This window comes from Mytilus galloprovincialis, chromosome 10 (genome assembly GCF_965363235.1).
Source record: "Mytilus galloprovincialis chromosome 10, xbMytGall1.hap1.1, whole genome shotgun sequence".
Classification (NCBI taxonomy): Eukaryota; Metazoa; Mollusca; class Bivalvia; order Mytilida; family Mytilidae; genus Mytilus; species Mytilus galloprovincialis.
Window position 1 is genome coordinate 33,327,489 of NC_134847.1, and position 16,885 is coordinate 33,344,373.

General features: G+C 30.4%; 1 protein-coding gene across 4 annotated transcripts; it reads right to left on the reverse strand.

Annotated features, from left to right (window-relative positions):
* Window positions 1–3,323: 3,323 nt before the first annotated feature.
* LOC143047420 (proton-transporting V-type ATPase complex assembly regulator TMEM9-like) lies at window positions 3,324–16,020 on the reverse strand. Of its 4 annotated transcripts, none has more exons than XM_076220463.1 (6): window positions 15,888–16,020; window positions 12,549–12,673; window positions 11,842–11,932; window positions 11,080–11,202; window positions 8,427–8,465; window positions 3,324–6,458 (listed from the first exon to the last, which is right to left on the reverse strand). In XM_076220463.1, the coding sequence occupies exons 1-6, from the start codon at window positions 15,960–15,962 to the stop codon at window positions 6,297–6,299; spliced, it is 615 nt and encodes a 204-aa protein (XP_076076578.1). In that variant the 5' UTR covers window positions 15,963–16,020; the 3' UTR covers window positions 3,324–6,296. The 4 variants fall into 4 exon arrangements, with proteins under 4 accessions (XP_076076578.1, XP_076076577.1, XP_076076580.1 ...); XM_076220462.1 differs by having other exon boundaries at window positions 11,071–11,202; XM_076220465.1 differs by lacking the exon at window positions 8,427–8,465.
* Between the last annotated feature and the right edge of the window lie 865 nt (window positions 16,021–16,885).

Genomic DNA, 16,885 nt, shown 5'->3' on the forward strand with positions numbered 1-16,885 from the left:
GTTCTATTGAAATATTAATAAAATTAATGGTACCAATTTTGTTGCACCATATGCGCAGTTCGACAATACATGTCTCTTCAGTGATGCTCGTGGCCAAAATATTTGAAATCCAAAGCTTATATAAAAGATGAAGAGCTATAATCGCTTCGCAATAATCTGAGTAAGTGTTTGTCAAAATACTACATTGTACATATCCAATGAAATTTTTCCAAAAAAGTTAGTGGTTTAAGTTTTTTGAAATTTTATATTTTTGTCAAAGGCTCAAAGTTAATATTTTGTCAACATTATATGAAATTCAAACAAGCCACCTTAAGCAATTTTAAAAGATTGTCAGTGTAAATAGTCATTGCCACTTTAAATAGTGTTTATTTAATGGTAAGTGTTCAAGGCTTCTTTCTATGGCATTGTTTGTCACTCTGATTGAAGTTGATTTTGGAATGCTACTTGTGCCCAAATAGTGGAACTGGTCCTCATTAGTAAACCTTTTTTGTTTACCCAACTAATCACTGAATAACCTTAAGTGTGCTTGTCTTAGATGCACATATGATAGTATACCAACATTTATCAGTTTATCAATGCTTTGGTTCACCTCTCTCCACAGCATTACCAACTCCTCTTCAAATTTTGACAACGCTATTTCCCACAAAGGCATGTTATATTAGAATTTTGGATGTTTTTCAGATCCGCCATTTCAGAGTTATCAAACCATCTTAGTGGTTGTGTGGTGAGTGTAGTAGGTCCTGGGTTTCAACCCCAGGTAGGTTAAACCAAAGACTTTAAAGTTAGTATTTGCTGCTTCTCCACAAAGTACACCCCATAAATTAGTAAGAGCTAGACTGGTCAACTCAAGAGTAAGAATAATGTGTTCTGGTAGGGTTACAGGTCTTCCTGGAATCTTTACTACTGTATGCATGCAATAGTTTCTGAATTTACAGTAATTTGTTAAAAAATCTGGCTCAGTGTGTCAGTCTTGTACAAAGCAGGGTTTATATTCATTTTTCATTAACATGTTCTTGTCCTGAATATGCATTTAGTAGCCATTCATCATCATCGCCAGTCTTAAAATTGCCAAAAAAAAATAGACAATGTTATATGTGTTGAAATATAGTTTGCTTATATCCAACATGTGTAACCTTTTTACTAAGTTGCTTCTAGTTAAAGTGCATTCCTTTACAACTTAACCTTCACTGATCCATGTAATGAGGTTGTGCTCAGGTGAACCCTGTCTGTGGGACTAACATTTTACAAGGAACCATACCCCAAGTACAGATATCCTATTACTCAGTGAGATATTTAAATTACAAAAAACACTTACTTTTTTTCAAAAAATCACTTAACCATGAGGCCAAGGAAAAAAAACTTCACAAGTGAAACTGCAAGCTACTGCTCATTGAGGATACCCCGCTGCAAGTGGGTAATTTTAATAGTGTAAAAAGATGTAAACGTTCAGTAAACAGAAAGTTGTTGAATGATAAATCTGAAAGACATCACACGGTATACTGTAAACCAACTTATTTTCGCGGATACTTTATTTCGTGTTTATTTCCAGCTAGTCTACTTCACGGCAATTTAATTTTGCGATTTTCTAATTAACTTGATGTAGTTTAATAAGGAAGGATCCAAGTTATACATATTTGCGACGATTTAATTTCGCGATATTTTTCTACTCGCGAAAGTCGCGCAAATTAATCGCTCGCGAAATTAAGTTGGTTTACAGTATAACTGACTTTTATAAACCCTGAACCAAATTTCAGAAATCCTTGTTATGTTGTTCCTGAGAAAAATGTGACAAAAATTTTCAACTTGGCTAACATGTGTAAATTGATAAAATTGTTCGGTAAACAGGAAGTTAATGAGTGATGAATCTGAAAATGCATCACACAGTATAGCTGACTTGTATAAACCCTCAAACCAAATTTCAGAAATCTTTGTAATGTAGTTCCTGAGAAAAATGTGACACAAAATTTAAAACTAGGCTATCATGTTTAAATTGATACAAGTGTTTGGTAAACAGGAATTTATTGAGTGATGAATCTGAAAACCCATCACAAGGTATAGCTGATTGATGTAAACCCTGATACCAAATTTCAGAAATCCAAGAATTGTAGTTCCTGAGAAAGATGAGACTAACTGAAAGACAGAGACAAAAAACAGTATACCCCCACTTTTGTAAAGCAGGGGTATAATTATGCCAGACAGAAACTTTATTAGGTACTTATATGTTATATAAGTTAGGTTTATACATAGTTTGATTTTAATTAATCAGTAGTCATTATTTTAGGATTTTCCCAGGATGTGTATTTTCTTTGCTGTTGAGATGAAACAGATTTATTATCATATGTCAATCAGTTAGATGTGAAGTTTATCACATGTTCTTAGCAGGAGGTCTAATTACATCAGTTCCAATACAAATATACATGTCTTGTTAATTAGTGACCACTTGTGGCATTTGGCTTCCTTTGTCCTTTGTTTCTTGATACATTAATCTGGGTGCAGTTTTAACTCCTCCCACTTAGGAGTATCCCATTAAGAAGTTGTGTATTAAAAACTTGTGTATGCTGCCTTGAGTATTCATTTATTTAAATGCAGATTAAGCAGTTATAAGAATAATATTGGCTCTAATAGTGTTTTAGCTAAAAACTTGCCTCCCACCGACCCCTCCTTTCGCCTTCAATATTGCCATGACAGGGGAATCAATCTCAGCACGGTTTATAGATTTCATTTATGAAATTTTATCACTGGTTGTTTCAAAAATTTCACTCATCCCCCAAGAATTTCTGGGGATAAACTGTCAAATTGATACAAGTGTTTGGTAAACAGGAATTTATTGAGTGATGAATCTGAAAACCCATCACAAGGTATAGCTGATTGATGTAAACCCTGATACCAAATTTCAGAAATCCAAGAATTGTAGTTCCTGAGAAAGATGCGACTAACTGAAAGACAGAGACAAAAAACAGTATACCCCCACTTTTGTAAAGCAGGGGTATAATTATGCCAGACAGAAACTTTATCACATATTAAAGGTTCCTGCATACAAGGTATGAGGTATATAGAACTTCTAAAATACAAATCTTTAAACAAATTGTCTAAGCTGTTGAAGCTGCATGATATTAATCCCAATGTCTCACATTCTGCATCCTTAGTTGCAGATTTGACAAAAACCTGTAACCACAACATGTCAATATTCAGACAAGTTTTAAACTAATTCAAACTTTAATTTTTTTTTTAATTTTTGAAGACTTAAGATTTTTTCATTAACTGGTTGTGCAAAACCTTTAAAACTTCAGCTTCCAGTTAAAAAAGGATGAAAGAACACAATATTTGAAAAAAATCTGTTTTATTTTTTATCTAAGACAACACACTTTTTTCCATTACAATAATTGTCTCTAGCAAACAAGAGAAGTTATATTGCACAAACATTTTTGACCATACAAAAATCACATGATAAAACAAAACTTATAATATCATAGAATAGTATACAAAATATTTCCTAGCTATACATATATTATATAGATATAGGAAGATGTGGTGTGAGTGCCAATGAGACAACTCTTCATCCAAATAACAATTTAAAATCAAAGAGCAGATTGCTCTGAGGGATACGATTGCCGTTGTTTCATTGACACATGTACATGTATGCATGTAGCTGGATAATATTATTTTCAAAACTAATTCAACTGTACGTTTAAAATAGTTACAAAATAGCCAATCACGGATAAAAGTGTATGAACAATGTAATCAGGCCTATGTTTTATTTTTGTACTATCAATTCTAAGTTTACTTTCCACAGCAGTCACTGAGACTCAGACTCACAGGCACTTGTTTCTATCCATTGAAAGACCCACTATCAACGTACATTTACTCGTAAATATACGTTGATAGTGGGTCTTCCAATGGATAGAAACAATTGCCTGTGCTCAGACCACAGGAGTTTGAAATCATATCAATAAGGGGGTAAAAATATACCAAAGTCGACTATCACAGTAGAGCTTCTCTCGCTTCTCTCTTCGATGTGCTCAGACTGAGAGAAGGTATTTCACTTCGTATCTTATCACCTATTTTCCTACATTAATTCTAGGAGGAACCCCATTCCTAACTCTTTAAATATTTAATTTCCTTTGGGTCAGTGATCATGACTCCTTTCCGTACACATTTATCGGTTTAAAATGCGATCGTTTTTAATACGACGTTTATTGACAGAACAAGCTAATACTCGACGTGTTGTTTTGATTTAGAATTCACGGAAGTTACTTCCGGAAGGGAGACAACTCGAAACAATAATATGGAAGACTCCATTTCGTCTGAAGGGGTGTTCTACGATGAGGACAACATTTATTTTAATTCAAATGATGCATATGATTTAAAATTATGCAACAACAATAACCTTCAATAGCAGAAATACATAGAAAAGATCCCATGAGTTATAAATTAATTAATTGAGTGGAGAATCCACAGCAACCATTCAATCTAAAACCCCTTGAAGTCAAGAAAACTATACGCAAGCGCATAATTTCCAAAACAAACCCTGGAGCAAGAACGTATATTAAATGTTTATTAAACGACCTAGATGGTTCTCTATTTCTTTATGGAAGTACAATCTCAAATATCAGTTTCATAACGGTAACATATAAGAAAAACTCCACTTCAGTTCTTAAAAATGACGGAAATAGATTTATCGGAATTCAGAGAACTCTCGCATTTTATCAAAACTGGGAATTCCCTCTGACGTGTTTCTAAATTTATAAAAATACTAAATATAAATACTGCTTAATTCTGATTTTCCGTGTTGTTTAAAACACGCATATAAGTCAAGGGAATTATCAAACATGAAGATTATGAAAAGAACATTATAGGAAAGTTGTTGAAGTTCAATCCCTTTGTTTGTTTTTACCTTTTAAAGCAAGACAATCATAAGAATCTGAGATGTTCTTTAATGTTTAGAATAAAACGATTGACGTGAGGGCAATGCTCTGAGCCACCGGTATAAGTCTACAGATTGCTTAAAGGCAATCGTATCCCAAAAAGTAAACCATTATAGGTCAATGTACGGCCTTCAACACGGAGCCTTGGCTCACACCGAACAACATATAGTCTACTACCCTGTTTTCTATCTATCTAAAATGAGTAATTTTTTAAGTTTTGTTTGTGATAATTTCTGTAAACAATTCTATGCTTCATTCCTAATATTTACTGGCATTCCTTAATTTGTTTGTTGGGCAAATGTCATCGAAATATTTGGATTATCATAAATGTTCCATTTCTTTACTTTATCAAATATACACTTTACATAATTCAAAATAACAATTATTTACATAATAAAATAAATTAATATAAACATTTGACACAATACATGGAATGTACTATATAACTAGTATAATCTTTATTTATATTCAAATATGCTTTATATTTAAGTTATACACTTTTATTTTATTTTATTACTGTTTTACCTTTTAAAAATATTCATAAATTTGTTATAGGTTTTCTAATGGTATCTCTTTTATCTACTTACACAAATCTTATACAGTTAAACCAAGGATTTGCATAGTAAGGGACATAACTCTAAAACGGTTTAACAAATCCATGATGAAACTTAATATAATATTTCTTTTTTTTATGAGATACTTAAAGACCATTTAAATCCTTCCACAATATTGGTCTCCTATATTCATCAAACTGTTATCAAAACTTTTTATATTTAACTGCAACCATTAATTCATAAATTTAAACTTCCTGCCCAAAAAATAAACAAATTCAAGAACTGGAAAAAGGCATGCTGTATTCACATCATCAGTGTATTCACATCATCAGCATGATAACCATTTAACATTGTTCATGGTGGGATTGTATTTTATATTGAGTATAAATATAATAGATTACCATGTTCAAAATTCAACATAACACATCTCTAACAATGGTTTATAAGTTGTTATATTTACGTCAAAACAAAATATATTCATTCTACAATTAATATAAGCACATCAATTCTGTTATCAACACATTTCTAAAATACATCATAGTAACAGTCATATTGAGTATAGGGACTTTACTTAGTTAAGACATTAATTGAGCACAAATTTGGACCTTTAATGGAGTTTTCAAAACACTTGGTATAGGTGTGGGACATAAAATGTACTTTTACATTTGAATATTTCCTTAAATGGTGGCATACTTATAAAACATGTATTTATTTCATCCAGATAATGATGTATATATTATGCATGATCACTAGCAATCTAACCAAAGTTGTCTTCTTGAAATTCATTCCATTTCAATCTATCCTAGTCTTGTGATAATTAATTTAACATGGAATGTTTATCATAAATATTCCTTCTCTGTTCCTTCACAGTTCCCTTCCATCTTTTCTGTTCATCTGTCACACGGTTGATGATTGACCTTTGTCTTGTCAACTCTGCCCTTGACACCACTGGGGTAGCAGACGTCACAGAGTGTTCATCCTAAAAAAAGAAAGTATAATGTGTCAAATCAATGGCAAAGTTTTCAGTTGTGGATAATTTTAGGACTTAATGAAAACACCTGAAAATGACTTCTGAATTTACTGAGACAGATCTTCACAGAATTCCTGAAATTGAAATGCAATATACTATGGCATCCTCTCTAATATTGTGGCATTTTTATAGAACAATGAAGGTGTTGTTTCATATATTATTAATAACCTACTATGAGCATAAGTAATGTGACAAGGAATATTTTTAGGGTGTGTGTTATGGGAAGAAAGGAAAGATGACAAGAAATTCTGTGCTATTATAAAATATAATTGATATTGATGAATTAAAAGAGGTTAACTGGTAGTAAAAAAAAAATTGCAAGTCACTAAGTTTGATAAAGAGTTAACAGAAATCTAGCAAAAGTTCTGCACACCATAATTAACTGCAGCAAGCATAAAACATACATATTTTGTGGGTCATTGTGACTCAATTGTCGTTTTATCATGGAATATACATATATATATATATATATACATAACAAGTTATAATTTCAACCTATAATGAATGTTGTATGTGTTTGTTCTCTAATATAACAATAACAAGTTAACTGTATGTTGGTTATAAAATTAACCCATTACATCATATTTAGTATACATGCAAGGCCTATATATATATATATTATCTATAACTAAAATTAGTAAAACCAGGCCCTTCTGGTGCTTTTTTTAAATTCCAGTCCCTCTTGTGCAAAGTGCAATTTATAAAGGCCCTTTGGTCTATGGTGGATTCTTGTTTCATTGGCAATCATATCACATCTCCTCATCTTTAAATTCTTTTTAAATAGTTTCTGACACAATCTGAATAAAATTTAAGAAATTCAAGAAAATAGGTTCACAACTGATGATATATTTTTCTACATTTTAGCAATTTTTTAGGAGGGAATCGAAGATAGTATTAAGTCTGTGATGTGAAAAAGTGTGATTTGTCATTTCTACTTGAAATTTAATTAAAACAATAATCGTCCAAAGTTCACATATGCCCCACTCACACTATCATTTTCTATCTTCAGTGAATTGTAAAATTGGGGAACAAAACTCTAATTTGGCATTAAAATTAGAAAAATCATATCAAAGGGAACATGTGTACTAAATTTCAAGTTGATTGGATTTCACCTTCATTAAAAACCACTTTGAACAAAACCTTTAACCTGAAGCTGGACAGTATCATTTTTTGTGTTCAATGGACCATGAAATTGAGATCAAAACTCTAATTTGACATTAAAATTAGAAAGATCATATCAAAGCGACGTTTCCAAGTTGATTGGACTTCAAATTCATCAAAAACTACATAGACCAAACAAATTTAACCTGAAACAGGACAGAGAGAGAAACTGATAGACTGAATATTGATACAGAGAAACTATATTATAATACAAAATGTAGTATAAACATACAACAGAGATAAATGTCATAATTTAAGTTCAATATGTAATATTAGTGAAATATTTTACCCCTATACTAAGTAATACTAATGTAATAGAGAGTTCATTAGTCTGAAGGATGGTGTAAAAATAGTGAAGAATCTGGATATATATTCACTCAATGTACCATAGAACTACAGAATATTCTGACAAATATTGGATAAAAAACTTTTTTATGGATATTAAAACTGAGCCCTGTAATGATTAAATATTATATCCATATGTATTCTTCGTATTGGGCTTATTTCTATTTGAAATTTACGACTCACTTTTACCCATTGCATAAGCATATAAATATCTAAAATACATCTACTAAACTTCCTTTTTCAATTAAATAATTTTATAATAAATCAAATACAATGTAGCAATTGTAAAAATATTTCATTAAAAAATTCAAAAAATCTTGAAAATTTACCTAAAAGTATATATCCAACATGTCAGTTTATTCAGTATTTCTATTTAATAAATCACTATAAAGGTCTACTCTATTCACATACCTCCTCTTCTTGATGTCTTATATATGGAATCTCATTATTCTAATAACAGAATTATTATCGATTAAAATTAAGAATGGAAATGGAGAATATGTCAAAGAGACAACAACCTGATTAAAAAGCAGACAACAGCTGAAGGCCACCAATGGGTCTTCAACACAGCGAGAAAATCCTGCACCCGGAGTTGGTCCTCAGCTCCAAATTCAGTGCCAGGTTGATGTGAACCTACAAATTCTAATGTTGCCTTAATTCCCTTACAATATTTCTTAAACCTAACCTTTTTCTACAACTTAGTGAACCTCACATGCTCAAATAGAATTTATAATAGATTGTAGATTAGTATGATAAATTGTAACTCATTTTCAATTAAACAAAATTTTCATCATCTAAAACCATCTTTTGCCTTTCTGTAAAACTGTAGAATCATTATGATCATAGTGCATTGATGGCATGCCAAGTTATACATTTATTTAATGAAATACCGGTAATAACAAACAAGTACATTGTGCATGCTAAATAAGATTGATTGTTGGTTGCTTAACGTCCAGTAGCAAATTTTCAAACATGTTCAGGACGATGCTTAGATAAAGTATTAAATGTAAAAATCAATGCAAGCATGTGGACGTCAAAGATTTGAAGATTAATATTTGTGATGAAGATCAAATTTAAAATGTATTGTGAATATTATTGTGAGGCAAATCAATAATGACGTCTTTCAGGTTATCATGTAACTCTACACTTAAGAATTATCAATGGACTTCAAACAATGGTCAATTTAACACAGCTCCAAAAGATTTCTTTACCCTGTATTCTCTGATTTTCCTCATTTTGTTTTTACTGTTTTCAATGTGATAATTTTTTTATTTATTTTCAGCATCAAATGACCTAATTAATGACAGTTCAGCATCAAATGACCTAATTAATGACAGTTCAGCATCAAATGACCTAATTAATGACAGTTTAGCTTTATAATCATTCAATAAATGTGACATAGACAAGTTTGCTAATAAATCAATGTATAAAGCTAAAAGAACCTTAAATGACTGGTTTGCACTTCATAAATTATACCAAGATATTTTTATTTTGGCTAATTCTGTAATGATTGAAACTGACTCACAGCAGACATGCACATTTGATTGGTATTAACCATGAAAGCAAAAATACCCATATGACATTGTTAAATATTGCACTCTCATGAACAAAGCATATCATTTCACACTAACGAAAAAAGGTAAAAGATTTTTTTTATAAATTTCTCTACTATTTTTTTATCTTGGCCCCTAATGATATATTTCTTCATCTTCAATGAATTGGCAGTTTGCCAACCTAATAACCAAAAGATGCATCTTTCATTACAACTGATGTAAAGGGTTTTATATATTGCCATGTGTACTGGCTTTCAAATTATTGCAATTTTATGATATGATGTAGTTTTGATAAGGTAATAGTATTTTCAAAAATATTAAACTTATTTAAGGAATGACTGTAATATTTTTTCTGTCTATGAAGAAATAACATAAAAAATGTGGTGCACACTGAATAACGTGCGTAGCAGGTGATTTAACAGTGTGCACCTCATTTTTTATGTTATTTCGAATAGACAGAAAAAATATTACAGTCATTTCTTATAATTTAATTCTAAATTCCATTTTAAACCGTAGAAAACCATGAAAAAACATTGATGACGTCACGGTCACATGACTAAATTATGTCTATGGCCTGATAACAAAATAACGTCAGCCAATCAGAAGACAAGTTACATCCAAAATTAAATTATTCTGGGATATTGACAAGATTTAGAAATGCACATGCAAAGTTCTTATATATGCTGATAATACATGTACCTATTAAACAAAGCAAGCAAACATTGCATTTCTGATGAAGTTGGCTGAGCTGCTAAAAATCTTTCAAGTTTTCACACTATTAAGATAACAGGGCCGAAATAATTTTATCCCTGCAGTTGAAGTTAAGTATACATGTATGTATGTATGCATATATTAAAAGTTATATAGAGCAAAGCACTACAACATGTACAATAATATAAACAAGTTTTTACTTTAAAAAAAATATAAATATAGATATAAGTAACATCCCTTTGAGTTTATAATTAATTCCAATAACTTGAAAATATATAATGTCAAATTTGTGAAAAAAAAGTTTAAGGTATTTGTAATTTTGTAGTATCATTTTACAATAATTAAACAGTCCAAAACCTGGATTTACATGTATTCTGATGTCTGTTCCTATAAAATCAACTGAACAGGGATGAGCTTGAATCTACATTATAAAAGGTCTGTTTTGATAGTTGTCTCATTGTCAATCATACTTTATCTTATCATTTTCAAATGTATAATAGAATTGAAAAGATAAAATTCCTATGTGTCTTTTGTGGTAAAAAAAAAAAAGAAGAATGTTAATGTTCCAGTTGTAGAAAAATAATTACCTAATCATAATTAATATTTAACAGGTAAAAAAGTGAAGTTCTTTGAAATTCAAAGAATCTGTTCCTATTTTCCAAAGTTTTCTTATAATTTTGGAAGAAAAAAGCACCAAAAACATATTAAATTTTAACCACCAGCTTGTTTATATTAATGTATCATAATACAAAGTTATATAAAACAGGCTTTCCCCAAGCCCAAATGGTTACCAAATTCACCTCCTCACTGACGTGTTGTTGATATGACGATGGTCTCCATGACACTAGGTGATCCAACAGGAACAAGAATACCATGTAAACAAACAGCAGTGACACCACACATATGGTAAAGATGACTACTACCTGTTAACAACAAATGATTCATTATTTGTTCAAGTGAGAATAGTAATTGACAGCAGTAACCATGTACAGATTGAACTTATACAGTATCATTCGTAGAAAGAAAGTGTAAACACAAACAAGAGGCTCTCAAGGGCCTATATCACTCACATGTAATTTTTTGCTGATTTTTTTTATCAATGATTATTTTTGCTTTTCAATATATAATATATAATAAGTGGCTTAAAATCCCATTTAAATGTTCTTTGTACATGTATCAGTCATTTTGCTTCAAAAACAAACAAAAAAAGCATTTTTTCCCAATGTTCGATTTTAGTATTACAGGTATACTGTTTAATCTTTTATTGATAATTCCTGTTAAAAATCATTAATATTATTCATTGGTATAGAACTTTAAAATTTATCATCATATCTTCCTTGTGTTAGGATTTCTTTACTTTGATCAAGTATATTTTTATACTATGCCTTACCAACTTAACTATAATTTGATAATAGTGTAAAATATAAAAATAAATCTAAAATAAATTGAAGCAAATCATAATGTATTTACAGAATTACAACTTTTTCTTATCCACGCTACCTTTATTGCAGTTGTATTTCTACTTTCATATTTACATTCACACTGTGACTTATTTCCCCTACCTTTATTGTAGTTGTATTTCTACTTTCATATTTACATTCACACTGTGCGCATAATTTTGGTGATGCATTTTTTACTACCTCAACACAAGTACTGAAAATAGAAATAAAAAAAAATTATATTATTGTAAAACAAAACTTAAAATAAGTACATTTTAATAGATATCTGTGTAATTACTGAGATGTCTTGTAAATTTTCTTTTTTAGATGCTTTAACCTTCATTACAACACTATTAATCATCCATAAATGGAATGGTGTAACTGTTGATTCATGGTCAAACATTATATACATTTACAAATGTACTACAAAAAATAATATAATATAGATGCTACAATATTATAAATAAATGTTCATATGCATGGAACTTCAAATAACTCAATGGCAGTTAATTCAGTGGATATCATTGGTTGCTGTATATCATATTGGTTTTTTATTAATTGTTGTGTTATAAATAAGGTTGTTGGTTTTCTCCTTTAAATTGTTTCACATTTCGTCTTGTAAAGCTAACGATACAGTATGGGTTTTGCTCATGTTGAAGGCTGTACAGCAACTAATGTTATTGCGACTCTGATGAATAGTTGTCTCATTGGCAATCATTCTACATCTCCTTATTTTAATGTACCAGTTGAAACCATGTATTTCTATCCATTCCTATCTGTAGAATAAAAAATGTACAATGTCTTCAATTAACCTTGATTGAACAACTTACCACATGTTTGGATTAACATTAGCACTTATGAAAACTGTTCTATCTTGTGTAGAGTTAACTTCATTTAGCGGAGGACAAACACATTTACATCTTACATCTTCGAAACTTGTGTCTTGTGATGCTGCCTGAAAAAAATTACAGAGAAGATGTACATGTAACATGGGGTGTGTTTGGATATACGCCTTAGGCAGCCTATGATTTGATATTTTATACACAAAATATCAAACCATAGGTACCTATGGGTAACAATAGGCCGCCTCAGGCGTATATCCAAACAAACCCCATAATGTCATTCATTAGAAACTTTAATATGCAGTTAACTTACATTTTTTCTATGTCAAAAATTGATTTTTCAATGATTAAAATTGGAACAAAATTATTCATTAATTCCTGAAAAGTTATTTCAACATCCTGCAGCAAAATGTATATGAATACATGTATTTCTATAGAAGTGTTCTAGCTAGTCCATGAACTTCCATTCCTTTCAACTGCAATTTTGTTAACATGTCAATATCAAAGGCAAATTAAACTAAGATGAATATTCATGAGGTTGAGAAAAATAGTCTTTCTCTTATAAAATAAATGAGAGATATTTCCATGGGACACAGATGATGCCCCCCTTTCATTTAATGTAAGAGGCATTACTCTAGAACGGTAATACTGACACCACAACAATTCAATTGATCTTATTTTGGTAATGAGCATTGTGTATAAGTTTCATAACATTTGGTTGAGGCAAACTGAAGTAAGCGATCCAAACCTATTTTTGAGCATTTTTTTTACATTTGTAGAGGGATATAACTCTAAAATAGTATACATGTAAAAGACACCACCAAAATCCATCTGTGTTTTGTGGAAATGAGTATTTTTTTTCATAACTTTCGACTTCCTGACGAGGGAAAATATCTGACACCACAAAGGAAAAGTGATTGCTGTTGTACATGTTGTATGACGTGTAACCTGTCAATACCAAAATTGCACCTTTTTTGACAATTTTTCACCTATGTTTGTTTGTGATGCAGACAAAAGTTTCCATTTAGTGTTTATTTAGACTATGTATCTATTTACTAGATAGTTAAATCAATTCAATTTTGAATCCATATTGAATCATAGAAAAATGGGTTTGAAACGACCCAAACAATCCAGGATTCTGTAATGAGGAGTACTCAAATTGCATCCATGCTTTAATTAACATCCTTCATTCCATTTCTTCAAATATTTAAAACAATTTGACATAAGTCCATTCTTAATATCCATTTTATAAGAAATGGATGCTTGTAACATATTTAATTTGCTCATTTTTAAAAGATGACTTTTTGAGAACGTTGCATGACGACGTTTCTGTAGATTTACTTTTTCCAGTGAGCGCTTCATCTGTTGATACTTAATACTGTGATCATTTTGTGTATATTTAAATTCAATGTGTTCAGCTATGTTGACAGATGTGTATTATGTCAAATCATAAAAATACCAAGTGTTTTGTCTCAAAAAAAACTTTAAGATTTCCACAGCTATATTTGTTGAATAGGTGCAATTTGGGTACTCGAAGCATATACATTTGTATATATACATGTATAAAAATTGAAAAATTATTATAAAATTAAAAATATATTTCTAATCATCAACAATACTGTTAAACCAGGCATGCGCCTAAAAGTTATCATCTGCATTATTGATTTCGACAGCAGATAAATAGTAGGCACTGGCTACGGTTACATGGAAATGTAACAATAATAAAAATATTATTGTTACATTGGAGGCTAAATGCCGGAATGCATGGTTGGGAAAGGACCCGATTAATTACGAATGTAACAATAACTATTGAGGCTACGGTTACATACATTACTGTTACACGAAAAAACATCAATGCCATAAGAATGTACTAAATAATAAAAGTTGAAGACATTTACTTTTTTACTCTAGCAATGTTGATATTCTCATCCAATATTTTGTTGGAAGCATGTGGTGTAGTTTCATGTCATCTATCAATATGAACGCATTGCCGTCCATTACGGATTTTAGGTTTACCTCAGATTTTAGTATACAACTTAGCAGTTAGCAAACTTTGCTTTTGATGTATCAATTTTTTTAGAGCTGCGTTTGTATCTATAGCTGTATGAAATCTGTGTCTTGATATTGTTTCAGTTTCGCTTCAAATGCATCTCAAGTTTTAATTTTTTCATCCAAAACAAAATTGGTAATATGAATCTCTTCATCTATTGCAATTGTTTAAAGTGTAATGACAGTAATAATAGTAGGTGTGCAGTAAACACTTTTCTCAGTCCAAGTTCTCAACAACAAACCATTGAACTATATGTTTCGCCTTTGGCACTACTAATCTAAAGTAGTATCTTTAAGACAATCAAAACCATTAATACGTAAAACTATTTAAACACCATTTGTTGAATAATAATATTTATTATCTATCATTATTACAAGTATTATTTAGTACATATGAAAGAATTAAGCAACACAACTAAAGAAGATTTAAATTTAATAAATCTAGCGTACATTGCTGTTTTTCATGTATATAAAAACACAATGTAACTGTAGCCTCAATAATTATTATTACATTCATAATTAATCGGTTCCTTACCCAACATTGCATTCCGGCAATTAGTCACCGATGTTACAATAATATTTTTATTATTGTTACATTTCAATGTAACCGTAGCCAGTGCCTAAATAGTATAGATGTAGATCAACCAGTTGATATTCTTTCTGTATATAAAGAAAAGAAGACGAAGAGCAAACAGGCAGTTTGGGTAATGTACTGTTAAAGTTCAAGAGTTGTAGATCCCCAACTGGAGGTTTGTTGCTTATGCATGTTTGCATTGTTATCTATGTGAACCGAATCAATGTAACTTTCCGCAATTCTTTTTTTCAAACATTTTGAGAAAGAAAAACAGTTAATTGGTATATAAAAGTTTAAAAAGTAAACTGGTGAACTAATGTTGTGATTGCCTAATATGGGTTTTCTCAAATGATCCCAGACATGCAAAAGATAGTTTTACATAATAGGGCTCTTCACGGTTAGTTCGGCCATATTGGATAGGGGGCAGATTTTTTGGAAGGAGGTGGAAATTTTTGGTATGAAAGTGTGGGAAATCCTATGTGTGTTTCCAAGCAACAGCTCTGTTTTAATGATGTTTTCCCGTATTTTTCACACCATTTTTACCTCTATTATGAAAATCTGCCCCCTATCCAATATGGCCGAACTAACCGTGAAGAGCCCTATTGACAGTAACTTGAGTAAGTGAAAAACCTTGGCGACATTTATTGTTGACATAATTTTTAAGGTACTTATTTCACAGATAGGGATATTACGGATATATTTACCTGTAAGAATGAAAATAATGTTAGGAGATAAAGCAAGCATATATCTAGTCTCATTCTAAATAAATAGTTTGTCATCGCTAAATATTGTGTATTATAATTTTTTCAGGAAATAAATTTTGCAACGTAAGGGAAATAACTCTTTTCAAGTTCTAACTAAATACCAAATGGAAAAGACTTTTTCATATACTGAAAAAGTAAAATCACAAAAATACTGAACTCAGAGGAAAATCAATTCGGAAAGTCTATAATCACATGGCAAAATCAAATAACAAAACGCATCAAAAACGAATGGACAAGAACTGTCATATTCCTGACTTGGTACAGGCATTTTCAAATGTAGAAACGGTCCTTATGTTAGTTATTTTTGAGTAATCTCTCTTTGTATCGAGTTCAGTAAATGAATTGAAATTGTTAAATAAAATAAAATTCAAAAAAAAAAGAAAGAAAATATAATTTTTCGAATCACATTTATATATTTTATGAAATCGTATTTATGATGCAGTTTGAACATTTAGCTTAAATATTATTCAAAGGTAGGCTATTTCACGATATCATTTACTTCATTCTAGTAATTAGTTTAGATCATACTCACCCTTTCTCTAACCTATAAGAAAAGGTAAAAACTGTTCACTACATTGAATGTTTTTAATAATTGATTTATAACTGATCGACAGGTGTAGTTGTGTCTCAGTTTTGTGAACAAGAATATTTGAAGATTGAAGGTTGGTGTATTTTGTAAATACTTATAATGATTTTGAATATGACTGTTTTATCAAAATAAATATTTTTTAAATAGCTAAATCGATAAAAGGAAATGGATATTAGGAAAATATATTGTTAGCATTATACAGTTATAGGGACAGAAGAATTCTGTTTTTATTTTTATCTGAATTTTTAAAATAAGTATTTCATAAAAAGTTCTAGGGAAAGGGCAAGGAGAAAAGCTAAAATCATGAATATCGAACTTGACCTGTAAGTTGTTATAACTTGAGAAAACA

Coding starts and splice junctions, on each gene's coding strand:
- LOC143047420 (XM_076220462.1), bottom strand. CDS start 15,962: ATGACAAACTATTTATTTAGAATGAGACTAGATATATGCTTGCTTTAT. Junction 12,674..15,887: donor CATTATTTTCATTCTTACAG/GTAAATATATCC, acceptor AATTTTTTTCAG/GCAGCATCACAAGACACAAG. Junction 11,933..12,548: donor AATGTTAATCCAAACATGTG/GTAAGTTGTTCA, acceptor TTCTATTTTCAG/TACTTGTGTTGAGGTAGTAA.